At 43.8% G+C, this 25,510-nt stretch overlaps 5 protein-coding genes and 1 pseudogene across 10 annotated transcripts in view; 4 read left to right on the forward strand and 2 right to left on the reverse strand.

The window, feature by feature from the left end:
* Positions 1-1,453, reverse strand: part of med17 (mediator complex subunit 17) — an 8,137-nt gene extending 6,684 nt beyond the window's left edge. Inside the window, exon 1 of the mRNA XM_023982935.2 lies at positions 1,354-1,453. The gene's annotated coding sequence lies outside the window, so the exon portion shown is untranslated. The remainder of the gene's footprint in view (positions 1-1,353) is intronic.
* LOC111960740 (centrosomal protein of 295 kDa) lies at positions 880-9,895 on the forward strand. 5 transcript variants are annotated; one of them, XM_070439093.1, is made up of 17 exons: positions 880-1,308; positions 1,414-1,614; positions 1,790-1,914; positions 2,006-2,096; positions 2,367-2,480; positions 2,564-2,692; positions 2,895-3,078; positions 3,332-3,481; positions 3,650-3,904; positions 4,033-4,133; positions 4,285-4,478; positions 4,689-4,768; positions 5,119-5,901; positions 6,611-6,826; positions 7,003-7,067; positions 9,446-9,566; positions 9,703-9,895. In XM_070439093.1, the coding sequence occupies exons 1-10, from the start codon at positions 1,210-1,212 to the stop codon at positions 4,086-4,088; spliced, it is 1,404 nt and encodes a 467-aa protein (XP_070295194.1). In that variant the 5' UTR covers positions 880-1,209; the 3' UTR covers positions 4,089-4,133; positions 4,285-4,478; positions 4,689-4,768; positions 5,119-5,901; positions 6,611-6,826; positions 7,003-7,067; positions 9,446-9,566; positions 9,703-9,895. The 5 variants fall into 5 exon arrangements, with proteins under 5 accessions (XP_070295194.1, XP_023838704.1, XP_070295197.1 ...); XM_023982936.2 differs by lacking the exon at positions 7,003-7,067; XM_070439096.1 differs by lacking the exon at positions 4,689-4,768.
* A 212-nt stretch (positions 9,896-10,107) lies between these two features.
* On the forward strand, positions 10,108-11,458 carry LOC139024365 (uncharacterized). Its single transcript, XM_070439117.1, has 4 exons — positions 10,108-10,189; positions 10,310-10,633; positions 10,766-10,960; positions 11,255-11,458. The coding sequence occupies exons 1-4, from the start codon at positions 10,111-10,113 to the stop codon at positions 11,455-11,457; spliced, it is 801 nt and encodes a 266-aa protein (XP_070295218.1). The 5' UTR covers positions 10,108-10,110; the 3' UTR covers position 11,458.
* An 8-nt stretch (positions 11,459-11,466) lies between these two features.
* Positions 11,467-13,497, forward strand: LOC111960741 (centrosomal protein of 295 kDa-like). 2 transcript variants are annotated; one of them, XM_023982941.2, is made up of 7 exons: positions 11,467-11,816; positions 11,976-12,113; positions 12,232-12,304; positions 12,439-12,729; positions 12,884-12,965; positions 13,090-13,186; positions 13,341-13,497. In XM_023982941.2, exons 1-7 carry the CDS (start codon positions 11,574-11,576, stop codon positions 13,380-13,382), a joined length of 966 nt encoding a protein of 321 aa, XP_023838709.1. In that variant the 5' UTR covers positions 11,467-11,573; the 3' UTR covers positions 13,383-13,497. The 2 variants fall into 2 exon arrangements, with proteins under 2 accessions (XP_023838709.1, XP_023838708.1); XM_023982940.2 differs by having other exon boundaries at positions 13,090-13,497.
* Positions 13,498-16,945: 3,448 nt separating this feature from the next.
* Positions 16,946-21,358, forward strand: LOC139023573 (coiled-coil domain-containing protein 150-like; annotated as a pseudogene).
* A 1,243-nt stretch (positions 21,359-22,601) lies between these two features.
* The window catches only part of LOC111957972 (endothelin-converting enzyme-like 1), a 60,412-nt gene continuing 57,503 nt past the window's right edge, over positions 22,602-25,510 (reverse strand). The window contains exons 14-17 of the mRNA XM_023979108.2: positions 25,405-25,470; positions 24,912-25,007; positions 24,720-24,796; positions 22,602-24,607 (exon numbers count right to left, since the gene is read on the reverse strand). Of these exons, the coding sequence (XP_023834876.1) occupies positions 24,508-24,607; positions 24,720-24,796; positions 24,912-25,007; positions 25,405-25,470 (339 nt within the window). The 3' untranslated portion in view covers positions 22,602-24,507. The remainder of the gene's footprint in view (positions 24,608-24,719; positions 24,797-24,911; positions 25,008-25,404; positions 25,471-25,510) is intronic.

Consider the following 25,510-nt stretch of genomic DNA (forward strand, 5'->3'; position numbering starts at 1 on the left):
AATAACTCAATTCGCCTTTGCACTCAGAAAACTGTATTATTAAGATCAAGTGTTTCATCAATGAGAAAATTTGCAGAATGTCGGCCAAAATCCATCTCGTTCCATCTTCTCCCACTGTCGGATACTGGGCTTCCTCTCACTACCATATTTGGTAGTGAGTGGAAAAGCCAAGCAAGTGCTTCACATTTATAAATCCGTTGAAATATCTGTCTCATTGTTCTATCTGTGATGGAGTGCTCGGTTTAGGGGTGTAGGGTTTGACCATAACCTAAAGGTATGGAGGGGCAGTTCCTCTTGCTGATCCGTAGGCTAGTACCATTGTCTTGTAGTGGAAGAGCAATATCTCAAGCAAGAATTTAGCTAGGACTGTCTGGAATTGGAGAGGGGAAAACTGAAAACTAGCTGTTATTGGCAGATTGGGTTGGAACTCTCTTTCTTATTGGTCTATTAAATAGTTACCTTCTGTGATTTCACCAGGCAGGCCAAAACTCCATCCCATCAAAACAGGCTGACATTTCTTTCCAAAGACTTGTACTAAAAGGGCGTTATCATAATTTCCCCAATTTCACAGTATTATTCCAACCTCATAAAGTAGAAATATATAAAAAACACAAGAAAATCAAGTTGACTGCACTGGTCCTTTCATCAGCAATGCAGCAACAGATAAATTATATGTTGCAAGCATTTCTAAGGCTGTGTTTAGACAGGCAGCCCAATTCTGATTTATTTCACTAATTGGTCTTTCGAAAAAAAAGATCAGCTCTGAAAAACACCCAATTAAGGAAACATTTCAGAATTGGGCTGCCTGTCTAAACGCAGCCATAGTCGCCCAGTTTGTGGTCATGGTGGAACGCATCCAATCACATGATTTAGCGGGCAGTTTAAAATACAGAAAGTGACGTTTGACGACGACCTAACGCTTTTACGCGTTGGCTAATAAACAACACTTTCGAAGATGATTTTGCAACGCATTTGAACGTTAGCTAATTCAAATTAGCAGAGTGTTTTATTTATTTGTTCAGCTAACGCATCATAAAGATTTAAAACAATGTAGAATGCGAAAACGGGTATATTTGTTCTGCTATGAAGTTTCTGGTGCTAGCTAGCTAGCTTAGCACAACAACTGAATGGCCTTTGTTTCATGGGTGTTTTTCAGCCAGACCAGCGAACTAATCTTTTCGCCTGGCAACATCCCTGGATTTTCTAAAGATGAAGAGAAAGGTGTCTCGATTACGGTTAAGTCCAAATGAAGAAGCGCAACTCATTCGAGAGGAACACGAAAGGAGAAGGAAGCTGCGAATAGAACAGGTATACCGTAGCTAACGGCTAGCAAACTAGCTAGAAAACACTCACTGTCAGTATGCCAATGCATACACTGCCAAGTGTGGATCATTAGCTACCACTCTTTCACAGGTGCGGGAACAGGAGCGGTATATCGCCCTGCAAATCCGCACGGAAGTTCGGCAGCGACTGGAGCGCGAGCTGCAGAACCTGGCGCAGGAGTTGAAGGAGGAGTGGGAGCGACAGCACAGGGAGAAACAGGAGACCCTGCAAAAGTTATATCAGGACAATCTCCGAGTTTTGGGAGAGGGACATAGAAATGCCAAAGAAAATGTAAAATCTCTCAACCCATGTCTTAGCTATGTGTGATCCATTGCAGACTGCCAGTGTAATGTTACTGGGTTTTGTTGGAATGTTTAGGGTCATGGGTCTTGCCCCAGATCACAAAATAACTGTCTTTACTTCACTATACAACAGGTTGATCAAGGCACACGTCATGTTTCCCCAGAAGCCTGACTGTGAGGCAATTGCACAGAAAAATGAGGAGAATAACGTTCGGGCAGATGAGCGCTATCGAGACGCCATCAAAGAGCTCAAATCACAGAGACAGAAAGAAAAGGAGGAACAAAATCGGTGAGCCTATCCACTGGATTTTATTTGGCCAAACAAACATGGTATTTTTTTTACTTTGTTTTATATTAATTTGTTTTTCTTCTCCCCAAAGTTTTGAGGCTAGGAAGAAGGCCATACAAGTGGAGAAGGAGAGGGCAGCAAAAGTGGCCAACCTCCCATCCCTTCCACCCAACCCAATTGAGGTACAATTCATGTTTAGGATTCGGGCACATTGTGACCTGTGGTCCTACCATTAAAAAGTTGTACTATGAGCCTGTAGGTTTGCGATGGGAAGTTCATAATCAGATGCAGCATGAAACAATGGAATACAGAACCCACATAACATTCTAAAAGCACACATTTAAAAGTATTCATTTGTAGTACTAGCTAACAACAGTCTGAATAGAGCTTATCTAAACAATACCAGAAAAGATATTCCAAAATGTTTGTGCATTTCATTTGACTATTAACAGAATATTGAGTCAAGGAAGCTACCTGGAGTGAAGAAATCGGACGTGGATGCCTTCTCTGTGACCCACTATCACATGCCAGAGACTGCAGTGGACAGGGAAGTCGACACAGCACAGGTAATCTACTCTTTCAAAGCTAAAAAATATGCAATGGCCCAGTGTGATATTTCTAATGTAACCGGTGTGTTTTGTTCCCTCAGCCAAAGGCATGGGAGGAGGTGCGGCGCCTGCAGGAGCTAGGACAGGAGGAGCAGAGGGAGAGACAGGAGCAGCTGGAGAAAGCTCGTCTTAGGGGCAACCACGCACTGAGGAGGGAACGGCTCACACAGGTACATACTTATACACAATCACACTCAACTTGTTGAAGACTATTCAAGTGATAACATGACAGAAAAGTTAATGTACAACTTTCTGCATTACGAGGATAAATCTGTCCTGAGCTGTTAAAGGAATGCCTGAAATCCTTTCAATGCATATTGTATGCGTCAAGGCCAAGACAACAGCAATACTTATGTTTTTCTGCTGTGTCAGGACCGAGAGCGTCTCCTGGTGGACCTGGAACACATGCATCAGACAGACCTGTTGAGGCGCAGGCAGGTGATGACTCAGATGCCTGCCCAGATCTTCCAGCCGCTCTACAAGAGACAGGAGATGAGGGAGGACTGGCAGAGGGACATGGAGTTCACTTTTGAGGATATGTACACTGGAGAGAGGAGTAAGGAGGGGAGGTGGGGGGTCCAAATCAGGATCTACCAGACCCGAGTGCTCTACTCTGGCCATGAGTACAACATTTGTTGGTATTGCCCTGGTGCATAGATAAGTTGTTTTACTTGATTGAAATGGAGAGATTTACCCTATCCTAGACAGTCGTGTGGACACATCGTTAGGACACCTAATTACCATTAGTACGTTGGGCATGGAGTTTCTCTATTCGTCTAATTAAACATGTACTGCTCTCTTGCCTGCAGGAGTGAAAGGTGCCCTGGTGCTGCAGCTGGTCCCAGAGCCTCTCGCAGCTGTGTCCACTGGCAGCCAGGATGAAGACCGAGACCTGACCCTGGAGGAGGCCACTCCTGACCTTACACCCTTGGCTGGGGCAGAGGAACAACAGGATGAAGGTGATAAGATGGATGACATTCTGATGTTGGACTCTGGCTTTGATTAATGTTTGAATTTCTGACTATCAGAGGATGACCATAGTGTTGTCAAAAAAGGTTATGCAAACTGTAATAAATGGATTCGGATCATGTGCACAAAAAAAACTACTATTTTGCCTTTAATGGTAGAACCATCCAGGCCTCTAGGTGGTGCTCCCAGACAGGCCTTGAAGAAACTATTGACCAGCGTCAGGTCACAGAGACACCAGTGGGGCTACCGGAGGCTGGTTGACCCCACGTCTGACTGCCAAACTATTCAGACAGCAGAGCGCGACACGGCCTCAGGTGGTACGACCATTGAGTCAGGCTCTCTGGCCAGCGAAAAGCGGGGCCGACCGTTGACCACTAGTCCCAGACTCCCTGACCCCTCTCAGCCAGCCCAAGGTTAGTGAGCCCTTAGTAGACCGTCTGTATTTGCTACCAAAAGTTGAAGAGTCAAGAGAAGCATTGATTGAGAAAATAGCGTCCCAGTGTTTGTTTGATTTTCCACTTCATGTATTTTATCTGTTCAGCTATAGAGACAACAGAGGAGTACATAGTAGCTGGTACCCTGCTCCATCCTGATTAACAAGCCATCAAGATCCACACATTTGAAACCGAGAGGAAGAGAAGGGTACCATTCATGCATGTCTATAACATGTCTGTGTAATATTTCTGTCTTGAGGGGATGTATAATAAAACAAGTGAATGTATTTACCTTTCTGGGAAAGTGTCTCTAAAGCTGAAAGCTCATAGTTTGACCTGTGGGTGCCTCTGTTTTCCAGGAGGAGGAGCTGGAGAGGCAGGAGCAGATAGCTCTGCTACAGGATTTAGGGGAGAAGAACAGCAGGCCGGAGCTGCTGCTACTACAGGAGGCCCAGGAAGAGAGAGGGCAGCTACAGACGGCCATGACCCAAGACACTGCTGCTGCTGCATCTGGAACACCGAAAACACCAGCCCTGCTGCTCCATCTCCTGATGTAAGTGGATGTGGGTGAGATTGTGTGAATATATGTGGGTGGGATTGTGTGAATGTATCTGAGTCATGATGTAAATCAATAATAGCCTGAATTTAATTTTTCAATATATTTCATGATGGTTTCTACACTTGAACTGCGCTCTGTGTGTGTGACTGTGTGTTTCCACATGCAATAGCGACACTGACTTGTTCTGTGGTTGTCCCTGTGCAGTCTACTATACACTCAGCTGCTGAGGATGACCACTCCAGGAGAATCAGAGAGTATCAGCAGTGTCTCTTAGACCAGAACAGGTGTGTTTCTCACAATGGCTGATTCGTATGATGAAATTTGAAAGAGCTGCCTATTGCTGATTTTGTGTATCGCATGTGCACAGCAGATATCGTAGGGTGGCAGGTAGCCTTGCGGTTAGTGTTGGGCCAGTAACCAAAGGGTCGCTGGTTAGAATACCCGAGCAGACAAGGTGAAAAATCTGTCTGTGCCCTTGAACAAGGCACTGAACGCTAATTTGCTGTGGCTGACCTTGTATAACAAAACATCTCACTGCACCTATCTATTGTATGTAACAATACAATTAAAATCTTCTGTTATGGTTGTTTTTGGGAATAACCCCCCCATATTTTTCTATGTTTCCATCTCTTAGCCTTCATAAGCAGTCAGTGGAAGAGACTCGCCGGCGTCTGGAAGAGTACCAACACACGCTAAGAAACTGCTATTCTGGTATAACTACGTCAACATGTCTCCCTCCTGGTACCACAGCCTGTCCTCTACCACACTTTAAAGGAGGAATCATTCCCCCGGTAGTGCCACTAGAACTCCCCTCTGGCTCTGCCCTTCTCCCCTGTCTCCCTGTAGCACTTAGTACCCACTCTAGAGCTCACACCCCTCTGGACCTCCCCACATGGGAGCCCTCCATCTTGGCTCAAACTCTTCCTTCCTGGCGCAACAGTCTGCTCGCATATCAACTCCAGGGCCTCACCAGTGCAGCTAGAACCCACCGCTAAAAGCCTGAGAGACCAAAGAGCAGGTGTTTCTGCTTGGCTGGCGGACAATGTGTTTAGTATTGTCACAGAGGACCTCCCTGAGAGGCTACCTGCCCCCTCTACCTCGTTGGACCCCCAGTCCTACAGACCACATCCTGTTTCCCTCCACTCTACACATCCCACTCCCATCAAAAACGGACTCCATCCCAGCCATCAGCCCAACCCTTTCAGAAGAGTCAGCTACTCTCCCTGGGGAGGCCCCGGTGAAGCCTGGGCCTGTCCTGCGGGCCTCAGCCAGGTCTGGGGAAGAGGTGGAGAGGCAGAGGCAGGAGATACGTGAGGCCCAGAGGGAGCAGGAGGAAGAACGGAGATGGCTGGAGGAAGAGCAGAGGAGGAGACAGAGGGAGGCATTACAGGCACTGCTCACTGCTGATGAGACACAGGTGAGGAAACAAACAATACCTGAAGGGTTTTACCTGCTGTTACTAAGGCAGGGCCACTATTGGTTTAAAGTGATTAAAAAAATAAGAGTAACACTAACATATAAAATAAATAGGTAGCCCAAACATGTAAATTATTTCAATGAAATTGCGTGGATATACTCTTGTCTAACTCTAAAGTAGTTTACCAGACTTCTGTGTCTGCCGGTCTCTCTCTGTGTCGGTGTGTGTGTGTGTGGCTCCCCAAGCCTGGTCCAGAGATCGCTGATGGTTTGGGGTCAAAGGTCCTGGGGTCAGAGCGTGTCCATCTGATGGCAGCTCTGCTCAGGGCCATCGACGAGTCCAATGGGCAAACATCATCTGTAGAAGTTAATCTGAGCCAAGATAACACACTCAATGTCCAGAGTTCACACCCAGACAGACCCGCCCCTCACCAACTTCCCCACCACCACCCCCGAGCAGCCAAACCCCCGGTGGCCCGTGCCAGGCTGGCCGTCATGGAGATGACAGAGCAGCATGAGCTCAGTGCCATCCAGGAGGTGGAGACGCCAGCTAACGCCAGCCTGATCACAGGTCGGCCAGCCAGCCACACACTCAGGGGGCACCATACACTACACCAAACGTGGCAGTGGTCAGCTCTGGTAACCACTTGTATACATTCTTCATAAACAAGGGTGTATCTCTAACCAGCTACTCTGTGCTGTGTCCACAGGTCCAGAAGGGAGTGTGAGGCTGTCTCGTATTGAAAGGGCATTCCCAGAAGAACAGGACCACTCGGCCCACTCTGAGAGAGGTCACTCCAGCACCTCTGTGTTCAGTGTAGGGGAACACACAGCTGGGAGTGAGACATTAACCGGGTCTGGTAGATCGAGCAAGCTATGCTGGAGAGAGAGATTACGGCTGGAGGCTGGTGCCTCTCCTGAACCTGGTAAGGAAAGGAGGAAATGGATGAAGGGGAATAGGAAGTTATCTTATGCCAGGATGGTTACCACAGGAGTATATGACAGGGATCCTTTCACTTAGATTTAGACTGATGGTCATGGGGTCCTCTGACATTTTCATTCACTCTAATCCAACTATTATTTTTCCTGGATCCTACCCCAGTCTGCACAGAACAGTCTCATCACTCCTCTGAGTTTGGGAGAGGTGTCCCTGGAAAATCTCCTGAGGCAAGTTTAACCCATGATTTATGTCTGGGGTTTTTTACTGGTTATATTTGGCTCCCTCGGAGGTCCACCATATTGTGGATAAATTGAGGAGTTATCAAATCTGAGGGTTTGTGGTCTGTCCTACAATGCCCATGATATTGCTTGAGAATAAGTTTGTTGTATTTGTGTCTTGTGTTCGTGTCTGGATTCCTGTTTCCTTTCTGAGCGATGATGTAAATCAATATTGTCCTGAAGTATATTTGAAATATATTTCATGATGGTTTCTACACTTGAACTGAGCTCTGTGTGTGTGTGTGTGTGTGTGTGTGTGTGTGTGTGTATTTTCTTTCTGAGCCATGATGTAAATCAAATATTCCTGAACTATATGTGAAAACATATTTCATGAGGGTTTCTACACTTGAACTGAGCTCTTTCCACAGTATTATTTACAGTGCATTCGGAAAGTATTCAAACTCCTTGACTTTTTCCACATTTTGTTACGTTTGTTAGGTTCTAGTTATCAGAGTAAGAACTCGACGGACACTATGAAAACTTAAACCAAGTTTATTCTTCCCAAAGGATCGAACAGCTAAATCGACAAAAACGTGTTTACAATAGTGGTGGTATATATATATATACACCACTTTGAGTCTCCTCCTCGCTAAACATTGTATATTTATTGCTAGGCAGGAAACTAAGTGAAACTGCAAACTTGTCCTTCTCCCTTAACCCTGCCACATGATCGTTTTCCCTACACTCAGTACATTCCAAGCTTAATTGCACACACCATATACTTTCCTCCTACCATTAACTTCTGGTGTAGACCCTCTAAAGCATAGCACTCAATATTTCAATAGAATACCTGATAGAACCCAGAATCCATCACGTTACAGCCTTATTCTAAAATTGATTACATAGATTTTTTCCCCTCATCAATCTACATACAATACCTCAGAATGACAAAGCAAAAACAGGTTTTTAGACATTTTAGCAAATTTATAAATAAACTGATAGCACATTTACAGAAGTACTCAGTACTTTGTTGAAGAACCTTTGGCAGCAATTACAGACTCAAGTCTTCTTGGGTATGACTACAAGCTCGGCACACCTGTATTTGGGGAGTTTCTCCCATTCCTCTCTGCAGATTCTCTCAAGCTCTGTCAGTTGGGATGGGGAGCGTTGCTGCACAGCTATTTTCAGGTATCTCCAGAGATGTTCAATCGGGTTGGGCTCTGGCTGAGCCACTCAAGGACATTCAGAGACGAAGCCACGCCTGTGTTGTCTTTGCTGTGTGCTTAGGGTCGTTGTCCTGCTGGAAGGTGAACCTTCCCAGCCTGAAGTCCTGAGTGCTCTGGAGCAGGTTTTCATCAAGGATCTCTCTATACTTTTCTCTGTTCATCTTTCCCTCGATCCTGACTAGTCTCCCAGTCCCTGCCACTGAAAACATCCCCACAGCATGATGCTGGATGCTGCCACCCCCATGCTTCAATGTAGGGATGGTGCCAAGTTTCCTCCAGGCGTGATGCTTGGCATTCAGGCCAACGAGTTCAATCTTGGTTTCATCAGACTAGAGAATCTTGTTTCTCATGGTCTGAGAGTCTTTAGGTGCCTTTTGGCAAACTCCAAGTGGGCTGTCATGTGCCTTTTTTACTGAGGAGTGGTTTCTGTCCAGCCACTCTACCATAAAGGCCTGATTGTTGGAGTATTGCAGAGATGTTTGTCCTTCTGGAAGGTTCTCCCATCTCCACAGAGGAGCTCTGTCAGTGACCATCGGGTTATTGGTCACCTTCCTGACCAAGGCTCTTCTCCCCCGATTGCTCAGTTTGGCCGGATGGCCAGCTCTTGGAAGAGTCTTGGTGGTTCCAAACATCTTCCATTTAAGAATGATGGAGGCCACTGTGTTCTTGGGGACCTTCAATCCTGCAGAAATGTTTTGGTACCCTACCCCAGATCTGTGCCTCGACACAATCCTGTCTCGGAGCTCTACTGACAATTCCTTTGACCTCATGTCTTGGTTTTTGCTCGGACATGCACTGTCAACTGTGGAACCTTGTATAGATAAGTGTGTGTGCCTTTCCAAATCATGTCCATTCAATTGAATTTACCACAGGTGGACTCTAATGAAGTTGTAGAAACATCAAGGATGTAAATAAGGTATTTCTAGTCTAAATTCTAAAAACCTGTTTTCGCTTTGTCATTATGGGGTGTTGTGTGTAGATTGAGGAAAAACATGTATTTAATCCATTTTAGAATAAGGCTGTAACGTAACAAAATGTGGGAAAAGTAAAGTGGTCTGAACACTTTCTGAATGCACTGTATATACACTCGCTATGTTATCAAACCTTGTCTAACCCTGGTGTCTTCCCCTGTGTTGTGTCCCTGTCAACTGTTTTGTCCAGTTGGAGAGCCTGTCCTTCCAGTCAGCTGGTAGACCCTCAGAACCAGACTACCTGTCCTCCACCACCATCTCTTCTGCCAGCTTCGCCACCACTGACCCTGAACACACCTCCACCAAAATAGGTGTGTGTGTGACTTGTTTGTAAGCCTAATCAATTATCTATCCAGGCCAGTCATGTCAGAAATTCTATTTGATAAATGATAGTTGCATTTAAAATGGAGAAATCTAATCGTCTGTTTTATTTTCCCCCCCTATAAGACTCTTCCCTGCTCTTGGCTGGGTTTGGAAGAGGGAAAAAATCATTGGTCAATGGCTCCTCTTCACGAAGACACAGTTCCTGTAGGGACGTATCTGGTCCTGGGTCTCCCATCTCAGACTCACTCCTACACGGCAGCAGTATTCAGCGCATCATAGACAAATACACCAGGGAGTTCAACCTGGGAACCAGATGGGTACACACACAATTTGAATCTTTCTTTTTGATTGCAGTATCCTACCCTTGGGAATTTCCAAACAGCAGCCTCTTACAATTCCCCTTCCTCTCTAATTATTTTTCCTCCTCCCACCCACGTTCCTCTGCAGTGATAGAGGGGTCAGTGTTTGAGGAGCCCAGCTTCTCTGTGTCCCAGCAGCAGCAGAAGCCCTGGTCAAAGCAACTGCAGGAGAATGAGGGACCAGACAGGTCACCTGTGTGGGGGGCCGACCCACACACTCTCCCCTTGGACACCGAGTCAGGAGCTCAGAGGCTTGACCAAGTGGGTTCATCCACACCCTCACACTCCATTCAATGGCAATATGGGTTCAGAGTAAATACTCAAATTTTGTTGTTTTAGTATCAACATTGACTTTTTTTAATCTTATTCAGGAATGGGACAGCACTGTCAACCGGATCATAGATCGCCTCTCAGACAAGTCCTCCTCATTGGCTCTGGACCAGGGGCAGGACTCCACTATCAGCCCAATGATTTGCCAGCTCTCAGGTCAATCAACCTCACTGGACCAAGGGTGGGATTCGACTTTGAGCAGAATGAGTCAGTCAATCAGTCAACCTCTGTGAGCCAGCTGATTGGTAGGATGCGACTGGACCAGTCATCCCAGTGGCTGGATGAAGGCCAGGATGAGAGCCGGATTATGGGGCCTCTGGTTGGAGAGCTGGATGAGTCTGCTTCCCAATGGAGTGGGAGCTCAGGTAACAGTAATATTCCATCCATATTCATTGACGGTCTGCTTAGGGTGTGTTGGTTTGTGTTATTGCATGTCTTATTTCAGTGTGCAAGAGCACATTTCTTGCTAATGCTGTACTGAACCCCCCCTACATTAGGAGCTGATGGGTCAAACTTCCTAGGCTGGGTGGATTTGAGAGGCTCGGGCCAGACAGGAGTGTCATCTGACCGAGAGGGAGCCCCTGAAGCCCATTCACTGAGCAGCTCCTTTCTCCCTGGACTGGAACCTCTGCCACACTACCAGTGCCTGCAGCGCTCTGGCACCAGCTCCCAGGAAGTAGACAGGACTGGGGGTAAGTCTATTCGAGATGTTTTCTAATGATGAATCAGGATTTCCTGATTTAAAAAAAATATATATATATATATATATATATATATATATATATATATATATATATATATATATATATATATTTTTTTTTTTATTTTGTAAAAAAGAAAAAAATCTGACCTCATCCTCCGTTTCCTACATCGTTGACCCACCTAACTAGTATTCCCCTTTCCCTCATTTGTTGTGATGGTATGGCTGAGGTACTAGGTTCAGACTGTTAATCATATTTTACTATGTTCTGTCTCTGTGGATCCAGCCTCTGACTCCTTCCACCCCCTCCTGGCTGAAGTAACACACAACGAGACCGCTGAACCGTCCATGACCTTTCACCTTCCAGAAGAGGAAGTGGAGGGGCCATGTTTCCACGAAGAAGAAAGTGACCATGAAGCACCTGCAGGGGACCTTAATCTCTGCATGCTCAGAGGAGTTTGTGGACAACACTTGGTCTGTCACCTCTGACCCCTCTCCTGAGTGCCTGAGAGGAGGGGAGGAACCACCTCAGCCATCGCCTACCCTGCACGACTCCTTGTACCAGCTGACCARGTCCCAGTGCCTCCCTCATAACTCTGCTCTGGATGTATCCCCAGGGGCAGCAGTGGGGGGTCTGGCAGCATGTTCCCTCAGGCGCCTCTCTCTGTGAAGATGTCCCCACTTTGGACAAGCCACTTGAAGGCGGGGATACTGATATGGAGAGCACACCAGCACCTCAGACAGTTGACCAAGGAGGTGCTATTATTAAGGACCTGGGTGCAGGAGAGCCGGATGTCCAGCTATGTTCAGAGTCAAAGATCAGCCCTCCCATCTGGGAGAGAATAATGGTATGTCATTACATATAATTCACTATTCAAATGTTTCAGACTATTGGTCCAGTGAAGGGGTTGTTTAACGGATGTCACTCGAGGCGGGCTTTGAGAAGGTGTCTTTGATGCTAATAGTTGATCTTTGTGATTTGATGTCTTTCTCCTCTTCTCTCTTAGGTGGGCAGTGTGAAGGGGATAATGGACGATTCCATGCTGACCCTGGTGAGCCTGACAGACACCGCATTAAAGGACAACGGACTCGCTGAGGAAGGAGAGATGGATGAGGTATCAGACCAAGAAGGTATTGTGGAAAAGGTAATTGCCCAATGACCAGAGGAGTCTGTGAAGACTGAGCAACTGAATCTCGGCTGTAACTTCCTCCTGTGCATGCATTTTGTTGGGTAGTCTCTGACCTTGGTGTGATGTTTTCTAGGAATCAGAGTGGACAGTGTTGCCAGAGGAGGACGCCAGCCTACAGGAGGAAGAGACAACCCCCTCTCATGCAGGTGAGAACCAGAAGACCTGAAACTTCTGACTCCTCTCTTTTCTTCTGAGTCCTTTCTTGGTCTGTACAAGATCCTGAAGTGCTTTAAGTACAGATGTGAATCCTTGTTTATACTTTTTCTCTTTCCATGGCAAGTAATGCTGCTGGAGTTCCAGTCGTGTCCCAGCATGAATCTACAGGAGGCCTTCCAGGAGAAACGCAGAGCCCTGATCCAGAGGTCTGCCCACAGGGTGGAGGAGATTCAGGCCAAGACGGCTGAAGCCAAAGCAACCACCAGGGCCCAGTCTGACCCAACCACTGTTCAGCCATCCACTACTAAACCCAGGAGAGAGGGGAGGAGTGCAGAGTCAACCTATGCAGGAGTGGATGCCAAGCAGAAAAAGCAACAGCCAAAGCTCCAAACTCCCTTGCCCCCTCCCATGCTAGGTACCAATAGATACGTCTAATATTGTGTTAACAACCAACCAACACATGGCAACTCTTGGGGAAGGAATGTGGGGTTAGTGATGGGTCAAACACTTGGTCTTAGGCGTTGTACTGTTACTGAACAGAGTCCTCTCTTTGTCCTCGGTGAGTGAAGCCAAGCTGAAGAAGGTTGGGGAGGTGAGGATCAGCACTCCTGAGATGATGTGTGTGGCTGACATGCGCCAGAGAACAGAGAGGTGACAAGTTCTTTCTATTCTGCTGGAACAAGACCCAACCACACATCACATTAACATGATATCCTACTCTGGTACCTAAGATGTTTTTTCAGTGCCACCCGTTTCTCTCATGGTCTCCCTGCAGGTTGTACAGCCGACTAGATGAGGTGAAGCTTCGGAAGGTCAGGAGCAGACAGGAGGCATATGCCAAAAACAGGGAGAAGGCCAAAGAGTTTCACACGGTAACATTTAAAATACCCCAAATTTTAAAGGAATTTAACATGATACTGTATCTGGCATTACTGTATATTGAATTAATTGAAAGTTGAAGTGGATTGATATACATCAGCATTAGTCAGTTTGAATTGATATGAATTCTGTTTTCTCTCGTTACAGAAAACCTTACAGAAGCTACGGGCCAAGCAGTCTCCGCAATGATACTGAATATCAGTTTTATCTGTTGTCATGTGTGTTCTGTTTGCACTTATTTTGTACTTCCATGTGTTTTTGTACAGTTTAATCAGTAATGTAAAATATATTTTTAAAGTGTGTAGCCCCAGCTCATTATATCGTGGTATTGTTGAATACTTATTGGCTTGAAGGGCATTCTTGAGCGTGCATTATTTCCCTATAACACACAGTATATTTGCACGGTAGAATTCAATGGATATAGTTCCGTCTTACATGTTCTATGTTTGAGCTGAAAGCAAAAGTCTAATTGAAAACCATTATTGGCATTGTTGAATTCGCTTTTCATAATGGCAAGCTAGTACTAAACAAAACTAGGAAGTCTGTTTGGTTACTATGGCAACTACTGTTCCTATCTAGTGAGCTTTCTAGCTACTTCTAGCGGTATAAAAAGGATAATCAACTCGGGACTATGCGTTCTCTGGAAAATAATGCAACTCTGTGGAAGGTCACTCCGCTAGCACGTCGTGGAACATATACTGTACCTTCCACGTCATTCATTATTTTCCAAAGAACGCATAGCCCCTCGTTGATTACCCCTTATTTAACAATAGATTGGAGTATACAGTATTTCTAAAACCATGTGTAGGTTACCACTTAATCTGTATCCATACCCATTGGATGCAGTGATCACAATATAGTAGCTATATCTAGGAGAACCAAGGTTCCAAAAGCTGGGCCTAAAATAGTGTAAGAAAGTTTTTGTGTAACTCTTAAGTGGATGATGTAAAAAATATTTTTGGGTCTGATGTGTTTTAATAAGGAGCATCCAGATGCTGCACTTGATGCATTTATGAAATTGCTTCTTCCAATTATTGATACACATGCACCTGTTAAGAAACTGACTCTTTGAACTGGTAAGGTTCCATGGATTGATGAGGAATTGAAAAACTGTATGGTTGAAAGAGATTGGGCAAAAGGAGTGGCTAATAAGTCTAGCGGCACAAATTGAGAAATTATATGACTTAACTTAAAGAAACTGTATTATGAAGCCAAGATCAATGATATAAAGAATGATGGAAAAAAACAACATTTTGGCTTACTTTAAATGAAACTATGGGCAGAAAGACAAATTCAACTCCATCTTTAAGCTAATCAGATCTTATTCATCACAACCATTTGATGTTGGCAATTATTTTAATGATTACTTATTTGGCAAAGTGGGAAGACTTAGGCAGGAAATGCCAACAACGAACAGTGAGTCATTGTATTCATGCATTAAAAAAACAAATTATGAAAGAAAAGCATTAAGTTACAATTTTGTGAAGTGAGTGTGGGACAGGTGGAAACATTATTGTTATTGATCAATAATGACAAACCTGGCATTGACAACTTAAATGGAAGGCTACTGAGGATGTTAGCTGACTCTATGACCACTGCTATCTGTCATATCTTTAATCTTAGTCTAGAGGTAGGTGTTTGTCCTCAGGCCTGGAGGGAAACTAAAGTAAATCCGCTACCCAAGAGTGGTAAAGCAGCCTTTACTGGTTCTAACAGCAGACCTATCAGCTTGCTACCAGCTCTGAGCAACTTTTGGAAAAAAATTGTGTTTGCAAATACAATGCTATTTCTCTGTTAAACCTCTACAGTATCGGTTCCCCCCCCCACCACGGGATGGTTAAGCTAACGTAGGCTAATGTGATTAGCATGAGGTTGTAAGTAACATGAACATTTCCCAGGACATAGATATATCTGATATTGTCAGAAAGCTTAAATTGTTGTTAATCTAACTGCACTGTCCAATTTACAGTAGTTATTACAGTGAAAGAATACCATGCTATTGTTTGAGGAGAGTGCACAATTAGGAACTTGAAAATGTATTAATAAATCAATTAGGCACATTTGGGCAGTCTTGATACAACATTTTGAACAGATATGCAATGGTTCATTGGATCCGTCGAAAACTTTGCACATACACTGCTGCCATCTAGTGGCCAACATCTAAATTGCGCCTGGGCTGGAATAAGACATTATGGCCTTTCTCTTGCATTTCAAAGATGATGGTACAAAACAAATACAAAAAAACACTGTTTTTTTCCTTTGTATTATCTTTTACCAAATCTAATGTGTTATATTCTCCTACATTTAATTCACATTTCCACAAACTTCAAAGTGTTTCCTTTCAAATGGTATCAGGTCCTGAGCTACAGGCAGTTAGATTTGGGTATGTCATTTTAGGCGAAAATTTAAAAAAGGTGCGGATCCTTAAGAGGTTTTAACAAATTGACAACAGCCTTTCAGCATGCTTAAAGGAAGGGGCACTCAACATGTACTGTACTGACACAAATTACTGATGATTGGTTGAAAGAAATTGATAATAAGAATATTGTGGGAGTTGTTCTGTTAGATTTCAGTGCATTGATGTTATTAACCATAACCTGTTGTTGAGAGAACTTAGGTTTAATGGCTTTTCAATCTCAGCTCTGAATCCACGATATGGCAATCTAAAATAACTCAAAGGGTTTTCTTTAATGGAAGATTCTCTAATGCCAAACCTGTAGGGTGTGGTGTACCGCAGGGCAGTTCTCTAGGCCTTTTACTTTTTTCTATTTTTACCAATGACATGCCACTGGAATTTAACAATGCCTGTGTGTCTATGTATGCTGATGATTCAACCATATACGTGTCAGCATTCACAGTTAATGAAGTCCCTGAAACCCTTAACAAGGAGTTGCAGTCCATTTTGGAATGGGTGGCCAGTAATAAACTGGTCATGAACATCTTTAAAACTAAGAGCATTGTATTTGGTACAAATCTTTCCCTAAGCTATAGACCTCAGCTGAATCTGGTAATGAATGGTGTGGCTGTTGTACAAGTTGAGGAGACTAAATTACTTGGCATTAGCTTAAATTGTAAACTGTCATGGTTAAAACAAATAGATTCAATAGTTATAAAGATAGGGAGAGGTTTGTCTGTAATAAAGAGATGTTATGCTTTTTTGACACCACACTCAGCAAAGCAAGTCCTGCAGGCGCTAGTTTTGTCTTATATTGATTATTGTCCAGCCATGTGGTCAAGTGCTGCCAAGAAAGACCTACGGTGCATTCGGAAAGTATTCAGACCCCTTCCCTTTTTCCACATGTTGTTACATTACAGGCTTATTCTCAGCAATCTACACATAATACCACATAATGACAAAGTGAAAACAGGTTTTAGAAATTTTTGCATGTTTATAAAAAAGAAAAAAAAACATACCCTATTTAGATAAGTATTCAGACCCTTTGCTATGAGACTTGAAATTGAGCTCAGGTGCATCCTGTTTCCATTGATCATCCTTGATGTTTTTTCAACTTGGAGTCCACCTGTGGTAAATTTAATTGATTGGACATGATTTGTAAACTCACACACCTGTCTATATAAGGTCCCACGGTTGCCAGTGCATGTCAGAGCAAAAACCAAGCCATGAGGTCAAAGGAATTGTCCATAGAGCTCCGAGACAGGATTGTGTCGAGGCACAGATCTGGGGAAGGGTATGAAAACATTTCTGCAGCATTGAAGGTCCCCAAGAACACAGTGACCTCCATCATTCTGAAATGGAAGAAGTTTGGAACCACCAAGACTCTTCCAAGAGACTATCAGAAACAAAGATTGAACTATTTGGCCTGAATGCCAAGCATCATGTCTGGAGGAAATCTGGCATCATTCCTACGGTGAAGCATGGTGGTCGCAGCATCATGCTGTGGGGATGTTTTTCAGCGGCAGGGACTGGGAGACTAGTCAAGATCTAGGGCAAAGATGAACAGAGCAAAGTACAGAGAGATCATTGATGAAAACCTGCTCCAGAGCGCTCAGGACCTCAGACAGCTGTCAAAGGTTCACCTTCCAACAGGACAACGACCCTAAGCGCACAGCCAAGACAATGCAAGAGTGGCTTCGGGACAAGTCTCTGAGTAAAGGGTCTGAATACTTACGTAAATGAGAGATTTCAGTTTTTTCTTTGTAATAAATTTGCAAACATTTCTAAAAACCTGTTTTTGCTTTGTCATTATGGGTTATTGTGTGTAGATTGATGAGAGAAAAAAAACAATTTAATCCATTGTAGAATGAGGCTGTAACGTAACAAAATGTGGTAAAGGTCAAGGGGTTTGAATACTTTCCGAATGCACTGTAGTTAAGCTGCAGCGGATCCAGAACAGAGCGGCACGTCTTGCTCCTTATTGTAATCAGAGGGCTAATATAAATACTATGCATGCCAGTCTCTCTTGGTTATGTGTTAAATTCCTAATTGTTTGCATAGTCAACTTACGCACAGCTCTGACACACACTTACCCCACCAGACATGCCACCAGGGGTCTTTTCATAGTCCCCAAATTCAAGAAAGCGTAGAGTATTATATAGAGCCATTATTGCATGGAACTCCCTTCCATCTCAAATTGCTAAAATATATAGTCTCTCGTTCGTTCGTTCGTACAGGCTACATGTTATTCTATTCCTGTGTCTCTCTCAGGCAGAGAGGAGTCGTGTGGCCAAGCAGCTGCAGGAGCAAGACCTCCTTCTGGAAGTATCCAGGCAGAACTTCAGGGGGCACTATCAGCTAAAGTTAAATTGCAGATGGAGCTGTGGGTGCTAAAGCTAATACTCATAGGAATTAATAATCTCTATGAATGAGGAATGAATAGGATCTCAATGATAATGCTAGCCACACACATCCACCACATCCTCTCTTTCTGCTCCACACGGAGACTCTGAAGGTTGACCATGCCCGACTACTGCAGAGTTCCGCAGTTGCCCAAGAGACAGTTGTCACTCAGCGGGAGCTTTTGGATCGTACCATTGAGAGGTTGCGAGGGGATCTGAACTCGTATGTAAAGGAAGGGGAGGTTGTGAGGACAGACAGGGACAGTGCAAAGACTGAGGTGCAGCTGCCATGTCTCTTAGAAAATACATAGCCTAAGAGTATAAGGTTGTTAAAACCTAACTGTGCTTTGCATTGTCTCTGTGTCTGTGGATGTCCTTAAATGTTACAGTATGTCCTTATCTCTCTGTCTTTGGGTCACAGATGTGCATTGTGGTCACCAAGCTAGAGGGTGAGAGGAGTGCTCTGGAAACGCAACTCGCTAAAGTCAAGGTACTGTACTGCCAAAGATCTCTGATGGGCCTCCGTATTATGAAAAGGGTCTCCGCAGTATGAAAAGGGCCTCAGCATTAACAGTGAAAACACTTTGTGTCTGAATCTGACCATAGCTTCCTTAACTGTCCTCTGTCCACTTTTCATCCTGTGTTATTGACAGTTGGAGGCAGGCAGTCTGAGCTCCACCTTGCAGAAGCAGGAGGAAGAGAACAGGAGGCTCATGGGAAAGCTGGCTGCCATGGAGCACCAGCAGGTGAGCGATCCATTCAGTACCTACAGACTGGGGTCACATCACTTTAAATCTGTCCATCCATAGTGAATGTGTGTTTGTATGTAACATACTTTCTCTATTATTATCTTTAATTTCCCCTCACCTCTCATCTCATGGTGTCCTCTTTACCCAAATTGCTCAGCAGCAGGTGGAGTAGATGCTGAAGGAGCTGACAGACAGTAAGAACAACCTGGCCTATGAGAAAGGGAAGCTACAGGTAAGGACTTTACACATAAAACCAGTGATGGAAAAAGTACCCAATTGTCATACTTGAGTAAAAGTAAAGATACCTTAATAGAAACTTACTCAAGTAAAAGTGAAAGTCACCCCGTAAAATACTACTTGAGTAAAAGTCTAAAAGTATTTGGTTTTAAATATACTTAAGTATGAATAGTAAATGTAATTACTAAAATATACATTCGTATCAAAAGTAAAAGTATAAATAATTTCAAATTCCTTATATTAAGCAAACCAGACAGTATGAATTTCTTGTTTCTTTAATTTACGGAGAGCCAGGGGCACACTCCAACACTCGGATATAATTTACAAACGAAGCATGTGTGCTTAGTGAGTCTGCCAGATCAGAGGCAGTAGGGATGACCAGGGATGTTCTCTTGATAATTGCGTGAATAGGACCATTTTCCTTTTTTGCTAATCATTCAAAATGTGTCAGGGAAAATATATGGAGTGAAGGTAAAGTAGTCAAAAATATAAATTAGTAAAGTACAGATACCCCCCCAAAATGACTTAAGTAATACTTTATTGGTATTTTTACTTAAGTAATTTATACCACTGACTAAAACACACCGACCACACCTGTTGATATGTGTGTGTTGATGTATCCTCATGTTGAAGTGTATTTCCTCCTAATGCTCTTCCTCTTCACCAGACCAGGGTAGATCAACTCCAGGAGGAGCTGCAAGCTTTAAGGGACACCCATGTAGGAAGTGTCCAACAACGCACATTGAGCTCTGTGTTAGAGGACAAGTACACACAGGTACACACACTCATGGTAGTAATGTGGTCATGTAGTAATGTGTTCATATGTCAAAAACAAGTTAACTCCCTAACATACACCTGTCTACTCTCCTACAGGTCAGCTCTGAAATTAGCACCCTAAAGACAACCTGTCATAAATTGGAGGCTCAGGCAGGCCCAGGCTGCAGTCCAGGTGAAGGAGGGGGAGGTGGTGACGGCGATGTCAGCCAGAGACGAGACTCTCAGGGACAGCCAGACCCTGAGGGGACAACTGGACAAACTGCAGGAGCAGCATGGGGACAAGGTCAAATGGCTAGTAAAATGGTTACCCAACCTGGGTCCTGGAGAGCTACTGGGTGTATGCATGCTTTTGTTCCAGCCCAGCACTAACTCACCTGATTCTGCTCTTTGTGTTTGTCCTGTAGCTGTGTGAGCTGGAGGGCTGGCTAGGTGTGTCTCGTCAGGGTGGGGGCAGTGTGGCTCAAACCCTGGAGAATGTTTTGGCCTCCCACTCCCGTCTGCAACACAACACTGAGTCTGTACAGAAGGAGGTGGGGCGACAAGAGCAGGAGCTAGCCTCACTCAGAAGAGATGGGTAGGTGTGTGTCTGTCTGTTGTGTATGTATATATGGGTGTATGTTTGAACAACCAATGTATTTGTCAGACTGCAGGGTCAGAGAGCGATGCAGAGGCTACAGGCAAAGGTGGAGAAGCTCCAAGAAAAACTAAATGGTAACTACATCCATTAATGAGTCATCAACACACATGTACCCACAAACAGCTCTTACCTTTTAATAGTCATAGTAGTTTACAAAGATACATTTGATTATCTAGCTGGAACCCTTGCATACGGCCCTTGGATGTTGCAAGGCTGGACAACAAGAAACTAGCCCAGAGTTTGGAGCAGGTTGTGTTGGCCAACAGCACTCTGCAGGCCAACCTAGACCGAGCCAGAGACCAACCCCAGAACACCATCACACAGAGGTAACTAACTAGGACTAATGTAGATAGTGGGGGTTTATTTTAGTGTGGTTTAATTATGTGAAAGCGTACATGGTTACTTAGCATGAATGTGACATTCATGTCTAAATTTTGCATGTCTATCAGAGAGACGGAGCTGGCTGAGGCCAGAACAGAGAATGGTCGATGGTCAGAGCATCTGGAATCTATGAAGCTTCAGATAAGGAAAGAGAGGGACTCTGTGAAGAGGTTGTCACAGAGAGAAATCTCAGAGGTACTGCACTCTCTCTCACACTCCATCATCAGTCAGAACTCATGAACATGAACATGAAATATCATCCGGCCTCGTTCCTCATCACTCTTTATTTCTGTCTTTCCCTTCTGTTTATGTGTCTCTCTCTTTCTCTTCAGTTGAGAAAAGCGCTTGAGGATTTGTCATCTAGGTCAGCTGACCTCTCCAGGGCCAATCAGGAGCTGTGGGAGAAGATGTCTGAGTTGGAGAAAGTGGTGTCCAATCAGAAAGCCTGTCTTCTCAGAGATCAGAAGACACAGCTCAAACAACACCTGGATAACAGAGCCACTCTGGGCAACTCTCAGAAAATAGAAGTATCTACAGCACTATCTAATATATCAAATCAAAGTGTGTTGGTGGCGTACATCGTTTAGCAGATGTTATAGCGGATGCAGTGAAATGCTTATGTTACTAGCTCCTAACAATGAAGTAAAATGTCAAACACAAATAGTCAACAACAAAAAAGTGAGTGCACACAGTTCATCATGCAAATGCAACAGAAAGGTGCTTTCCTCTCGTATCCCTTTATCAACTCTCACTTATAATGCCATGAGTCTGCAGTCCTCTCAGCTTTTAATGCATTCTTTGTTTGGTGTTTCAGCGGTACTTCTTTACCACAGTTCTCCCAAAGTGACTCCATTAAACTCAATGAAAGATAGACTCTAGAGTGCTAGGAAGTGCTAAAATCACTGAGTGACTAGTATGTCTTAACTGCCTGTGAAATTCAGAGAATTGTCCAATCCGTAGGAGTAGGAATTACAGCTATTCATTAACTTATCAAATATTTAAGTCCTCACACCCTCTGAGAAAGCCTCTTAGATCTAAAAGCACTATCGGGTAAATGTTTGGTTCTCTAGAGGGGGTTTAAAGACCTGAGAATTTTCTCGGTTGCAGGCACAGACTATTCACATTTTCAGGGAAGGAGATTTCTAATAAAAAGGAGGTATTGAGTAGATTTTCTGTACAAAAATCTCTTTGTAATGGCGATTTAAAGTGCTCCACCAAAGTTAACAAAGACGTGCAGAACTGTAGCTGGAAAAACATCATCAAGGCTGGAACCATCCAATTTTATATTTTTGAAACACGGTCACGACTTTGCCCTGAGCATTTTTATAAGCACACACCTTATTGAAACCTCTTGGTGGGAATGTTAAGCACAGTTATGTGATCCAAATAACTTTGTCAGACACTTTATGAAAATTGCCTGAGGTGTTTGTCTCAATGGGGTTATTCTGTGTCTTGTCAAAGAGAGTGGTGTTGTCTTACAGACAGTTACCCAGCGGCTATGGGGATGTGTATCTGAACAGGGGATGAGAGCGGTTCCGGACGTAGACGCATAAGTTCTCTATTTTATTCTTGTCATGTTCCAGACTCTGTGTGATAGCAGGCCTCCAGAACCACCAGAGTGGGAGAGATGGAGATCCACCATGCAATGCTGGGAGACCAAGAGCGAGCTGGCTTGCATCGCAAGTGGATACAAACCTGGTGGGACATATGCGCTAACACACTGACACACACAACAAGATGTGCATACTGTATAGTGCATACATACACACAACTAACACACACACACACACACACAACTACTGGACCAAGGCACATGGAGAAACCAGCCCCTCACAGTGATCCCATTTATTTATTTAAAACATTGAACACCAAGAAATATGAGCGAGCACGAGCAGCCACATATATGAGATAGCAGTCACATATATGAGATAGCAGCCACATATATGAGATAGCAGTCACATATATGAGATAGCAGTCACATATATGAGATAGCAGCCACATATATGAGATAGCAGCCACATATATGACATGGCAGCCACATATATGAGATAGCAGTCACATATATGACATGGCAGCTGAATGCTGAGAACTGTGTGTGATGTCATCCTTTAATCTCAGTCTTAACTGTAAAGCTGGTTTTGAACATGCTGTTTTCAGAAAAAGAACTGTACAATTATAACTTATACATAGATTGTTCTTATTTTTTAGATTCTTTATACAAAATTATAATATATTTTTTATATCACTGTACAAATGTTTTTTCTTTTTTTCTCTGACTTGACTGGAGTCACAGTTTTGTGTGTACAGCATGTAGATGATTTGTTATGACCGTGGAATATCAGTCATATTGATCCTTCCTTTGAAAGCTTCTTGGCTATGCAGACCAGGCCAGGGGCATTCATCAAAGTTCATCAGAGAGAGTATGTGCTGTATCAAGGAAGGCCCCGGAGTTAACATAATCCAATAGGAAGGCCCCGGAGTTAACATAATCCAATAGGAAGGGCTCCGAGTCCATAATGTCAAATCGAAATGACTCTCAGTTGAAGTTGTCCAATAGGATAGATGAAGTTGTTCAACAGGACCATGCTTCCATCTTAGAAACACAGTCTTCTTGCTAAAGAATCCATACTCTAGGGTATGACAGTGAGACATGGGGTTGTGAGGAGTTTGGAGTATCCGGTGGATCGTGAAGCATAGTTCAACATGATTTACACTAAGGTAGGAGTGGAGGGGTTAAGGGTTTAGACGGACTAATCCATGATGTTCCATCACTATTCTTTGGCACTTTGGCCACTGGACACACACTTAGCTACAAATCCTGAGCAAAAGGTCACTATGGATTCCACTCTCATTAAAAAAGGGACCTTCAAAACCGTACAAACACACACATACTCACAGTAACACCATTCCAATGATGTCCACAAGGCCAAGACCAGACAAGAAACAACAGTCAAGACGAACAAGGACGCCACAGTGGAGACCACTTCTTTGTTCAGCCACTTGAGGGCAGCATGGCAGTACGGTGTCCACTATTTACCTCATAGAAAAGACTCACAAAAACATTGGCAGGCAACACACTGATCCCAGTGAGTGCAGTCCATACTGGCCATTGTCATTCAGGCAGTACAATCCCCATTCCCAATCCCTTCTACACAAAGTTCTTGATAACCTGTTGCATTAAATTGGATTTAATAACACTTGACTACTGTCAAAAGTGATTCAAATAATTATAATGAATTGACATCACACAAATCAAAACCAAAAAGGTAATCCCATGATACAGTACATCTGTTGAAAAAAATAGATGTATATCTACAAATATATAATTAAATGATATGCTTAAATGAGTGCAGATACTCACATTGGGTGCCGGCACTGTTTATTTAGGTGTAAGAGCTCCACAATACTTTGAGCTAATATTTTATAAGAGAAACAGGAGCTCACGCAGTAGAAAATTTGAGGTGCCGGTACTCTGCTCTGGGGAGCTCCTGCCCAAGTCAAGCACTTGATATCTACATGAGTAGACAGTGAAGTGATCATGGTTTTGCCTGGTGGTGATGACATTATTTGCTTGCAAATTCTGTGATAATAGGAAAAGGTAGTCCCAGGATTGAGATGGAAGTAAAAGTGAAACTGAACATAATGTCTGATAGGTTGGTTAGAAGAGTTTAGTTCAGGTCACAGGTAAGTTCTAGTTGTTGGTGGGTGGTGAAGTTCAGAGGTCAGTGTTGAGGGGTCACCATACAGAACATTTGTCGACAGGGTGCATGGGGGAACCCTTTGGACAGTGGAACACTCGGGCAAACTCATCAAACTGGGACACGCTGCCAATCACCCTGCAGAGGTAGAGGGGATAGAGAGAGAACAGTCCAATCGGAGAGGGGCGTCATATTAGGTATGGCCTGTGATAGGCTGATGCACATCAGGAAAGTGAGGAAGTGTATGTACCTGTAATGCTCTGGTGCGTGCTTGTCAGTCAGTAGCTGCAAGTATATGGACTGAGACCGTCTCTTCATACACCAGTTCTAATAGGAGAGAGGAGACAGCAGTAAAGACCATAAAAAATATAATCTTTACTCCAACTAAAAATAAAAAGATTCCCAAGACTAAACAACAGTCTGTACGTAGTTGTTTGTGTACCTGTGCGAAGGCGATGAAGAGTAGTTGTTCATGTGTGTATTTGAGTCCAGGGAGAGGTCTTTCTGGACCATGTTCTCTGATCCACTTCTGATATGCCTGGAGAGTGGGAGAGAGTGTAACAGAGGATTGGAGAGATGGATGGAGAGAGAGATATATGAGACCTGGGCTTACAAACATACTGTAGCTTGTCATTAGTCCACAGAGATAGTGATTGAGAGCTCTATTTAATCTGTAACGCCAATGTTTTTGTGAGTCTTTTCTATGAGGTAAATAGTGGACACCGTACTGCTATATAAATGTTAAGGTCATTTCCGATTGAGCCGACATGCAATGTTTACCGTGAATGCAGTCTTCGCTAGAGCAGGAATATTTCTTTAAAATGTAAATCACGCTGTAAAGCTGATCTTCCATGATGCTGATTGAATAGAGCCCTTACAGATGGTAATCAATATTGATTGACAGCTAGCACAGCCTATTGGAAGATTTCACTCACAAAGTAAGACAGTTTAAGGCCTCCCATATCTGCTATATTCTCCCCCAGAGTCAGACGGCCATTCACCTACAGACACACAGGGGAAAGATACCATTGCAACTCCCAT

This window comes from Salvelinus sp. IW2-2015, linkage group LG4p, assembly GCF_002910315.2.
Source record: "Salvelinus sp. IW2-2015 linkage group LG4p, ASM291031v2, whole genome shotgun sequence".
Classification (NCBI taxonomy): Eukaryota; Metazoa; Chordata; class Actinopteri; order Salmoniformes; family Salmonidae; genus Salvelinus; species Salvelinus sp. IW2-2015.

Bases quoted from the DNA above. Each gene is read 5' to 3' on its own strand.
- LOC111960740 (XM_070439093.1), top strand. From the start codon at position 1,210: ATGAAGAGAAAGGTGTCTCGATTACGGTTAAGTCCAAATGAAGAAGCG. The intron at 1,309-1,413 runs GTATACCGTAGC...ACTCTTTCACAG, and splicing joins GGAAGCTGCGAATAGAACAG to GTGCGGGAACAGGAGCGGTA. The intron at 1,915-2,005 runs GTGAGCCTATCC...TTCTCCCCAAAG, and splicing joins GAAAAGGAGGAACAAAATCG to TTTTGAGGCTAGGAAGAAGG.
- LOC111960741 (XM_023982940.2), top strand. From the start codon at position 11,574: ATGTATCCCCAGGGGCAGCAGTGGGGGGTCTGGCAGCATGTTCCCTCA. The intron at 12,305-12,438 runs GTGAGAACCAGA...TTCCATGGCAAG, and splicing joins GACAACCCCCTCTCATGCAG to TAATGCTGCTGGAGTTCCAG. The intron at 12,730-12,883 runs GTACCAATAGAT...CGGTGAGTGAAG, and splicing joins CTTGCCCCCTCCCATGCTAG to CCAAGCTGAAGAAGGTTGGG.
- LOC139024365 (XM_070439117.1), top strand. From the start codon at position 10,111: ATGAGGGACCAGACAGGTCACCTGTGTGGGGGGCCGACCCACACACTC. The intron at 10,634-10,765 runs GTAACAGTAATA...CCCCTACATTAG, and splicing joins CCAATGGAGTGGGAGCTCAG to GAGCTGATGGGTCAAACTTC. The intron at 10,961-11,254 runs GTAAGTCTATTC...CTGTGGATCCAG, and splicing joins GGAAGTAGACAGGACTGGGG to CCTCTGACTCCTTCCACCCC.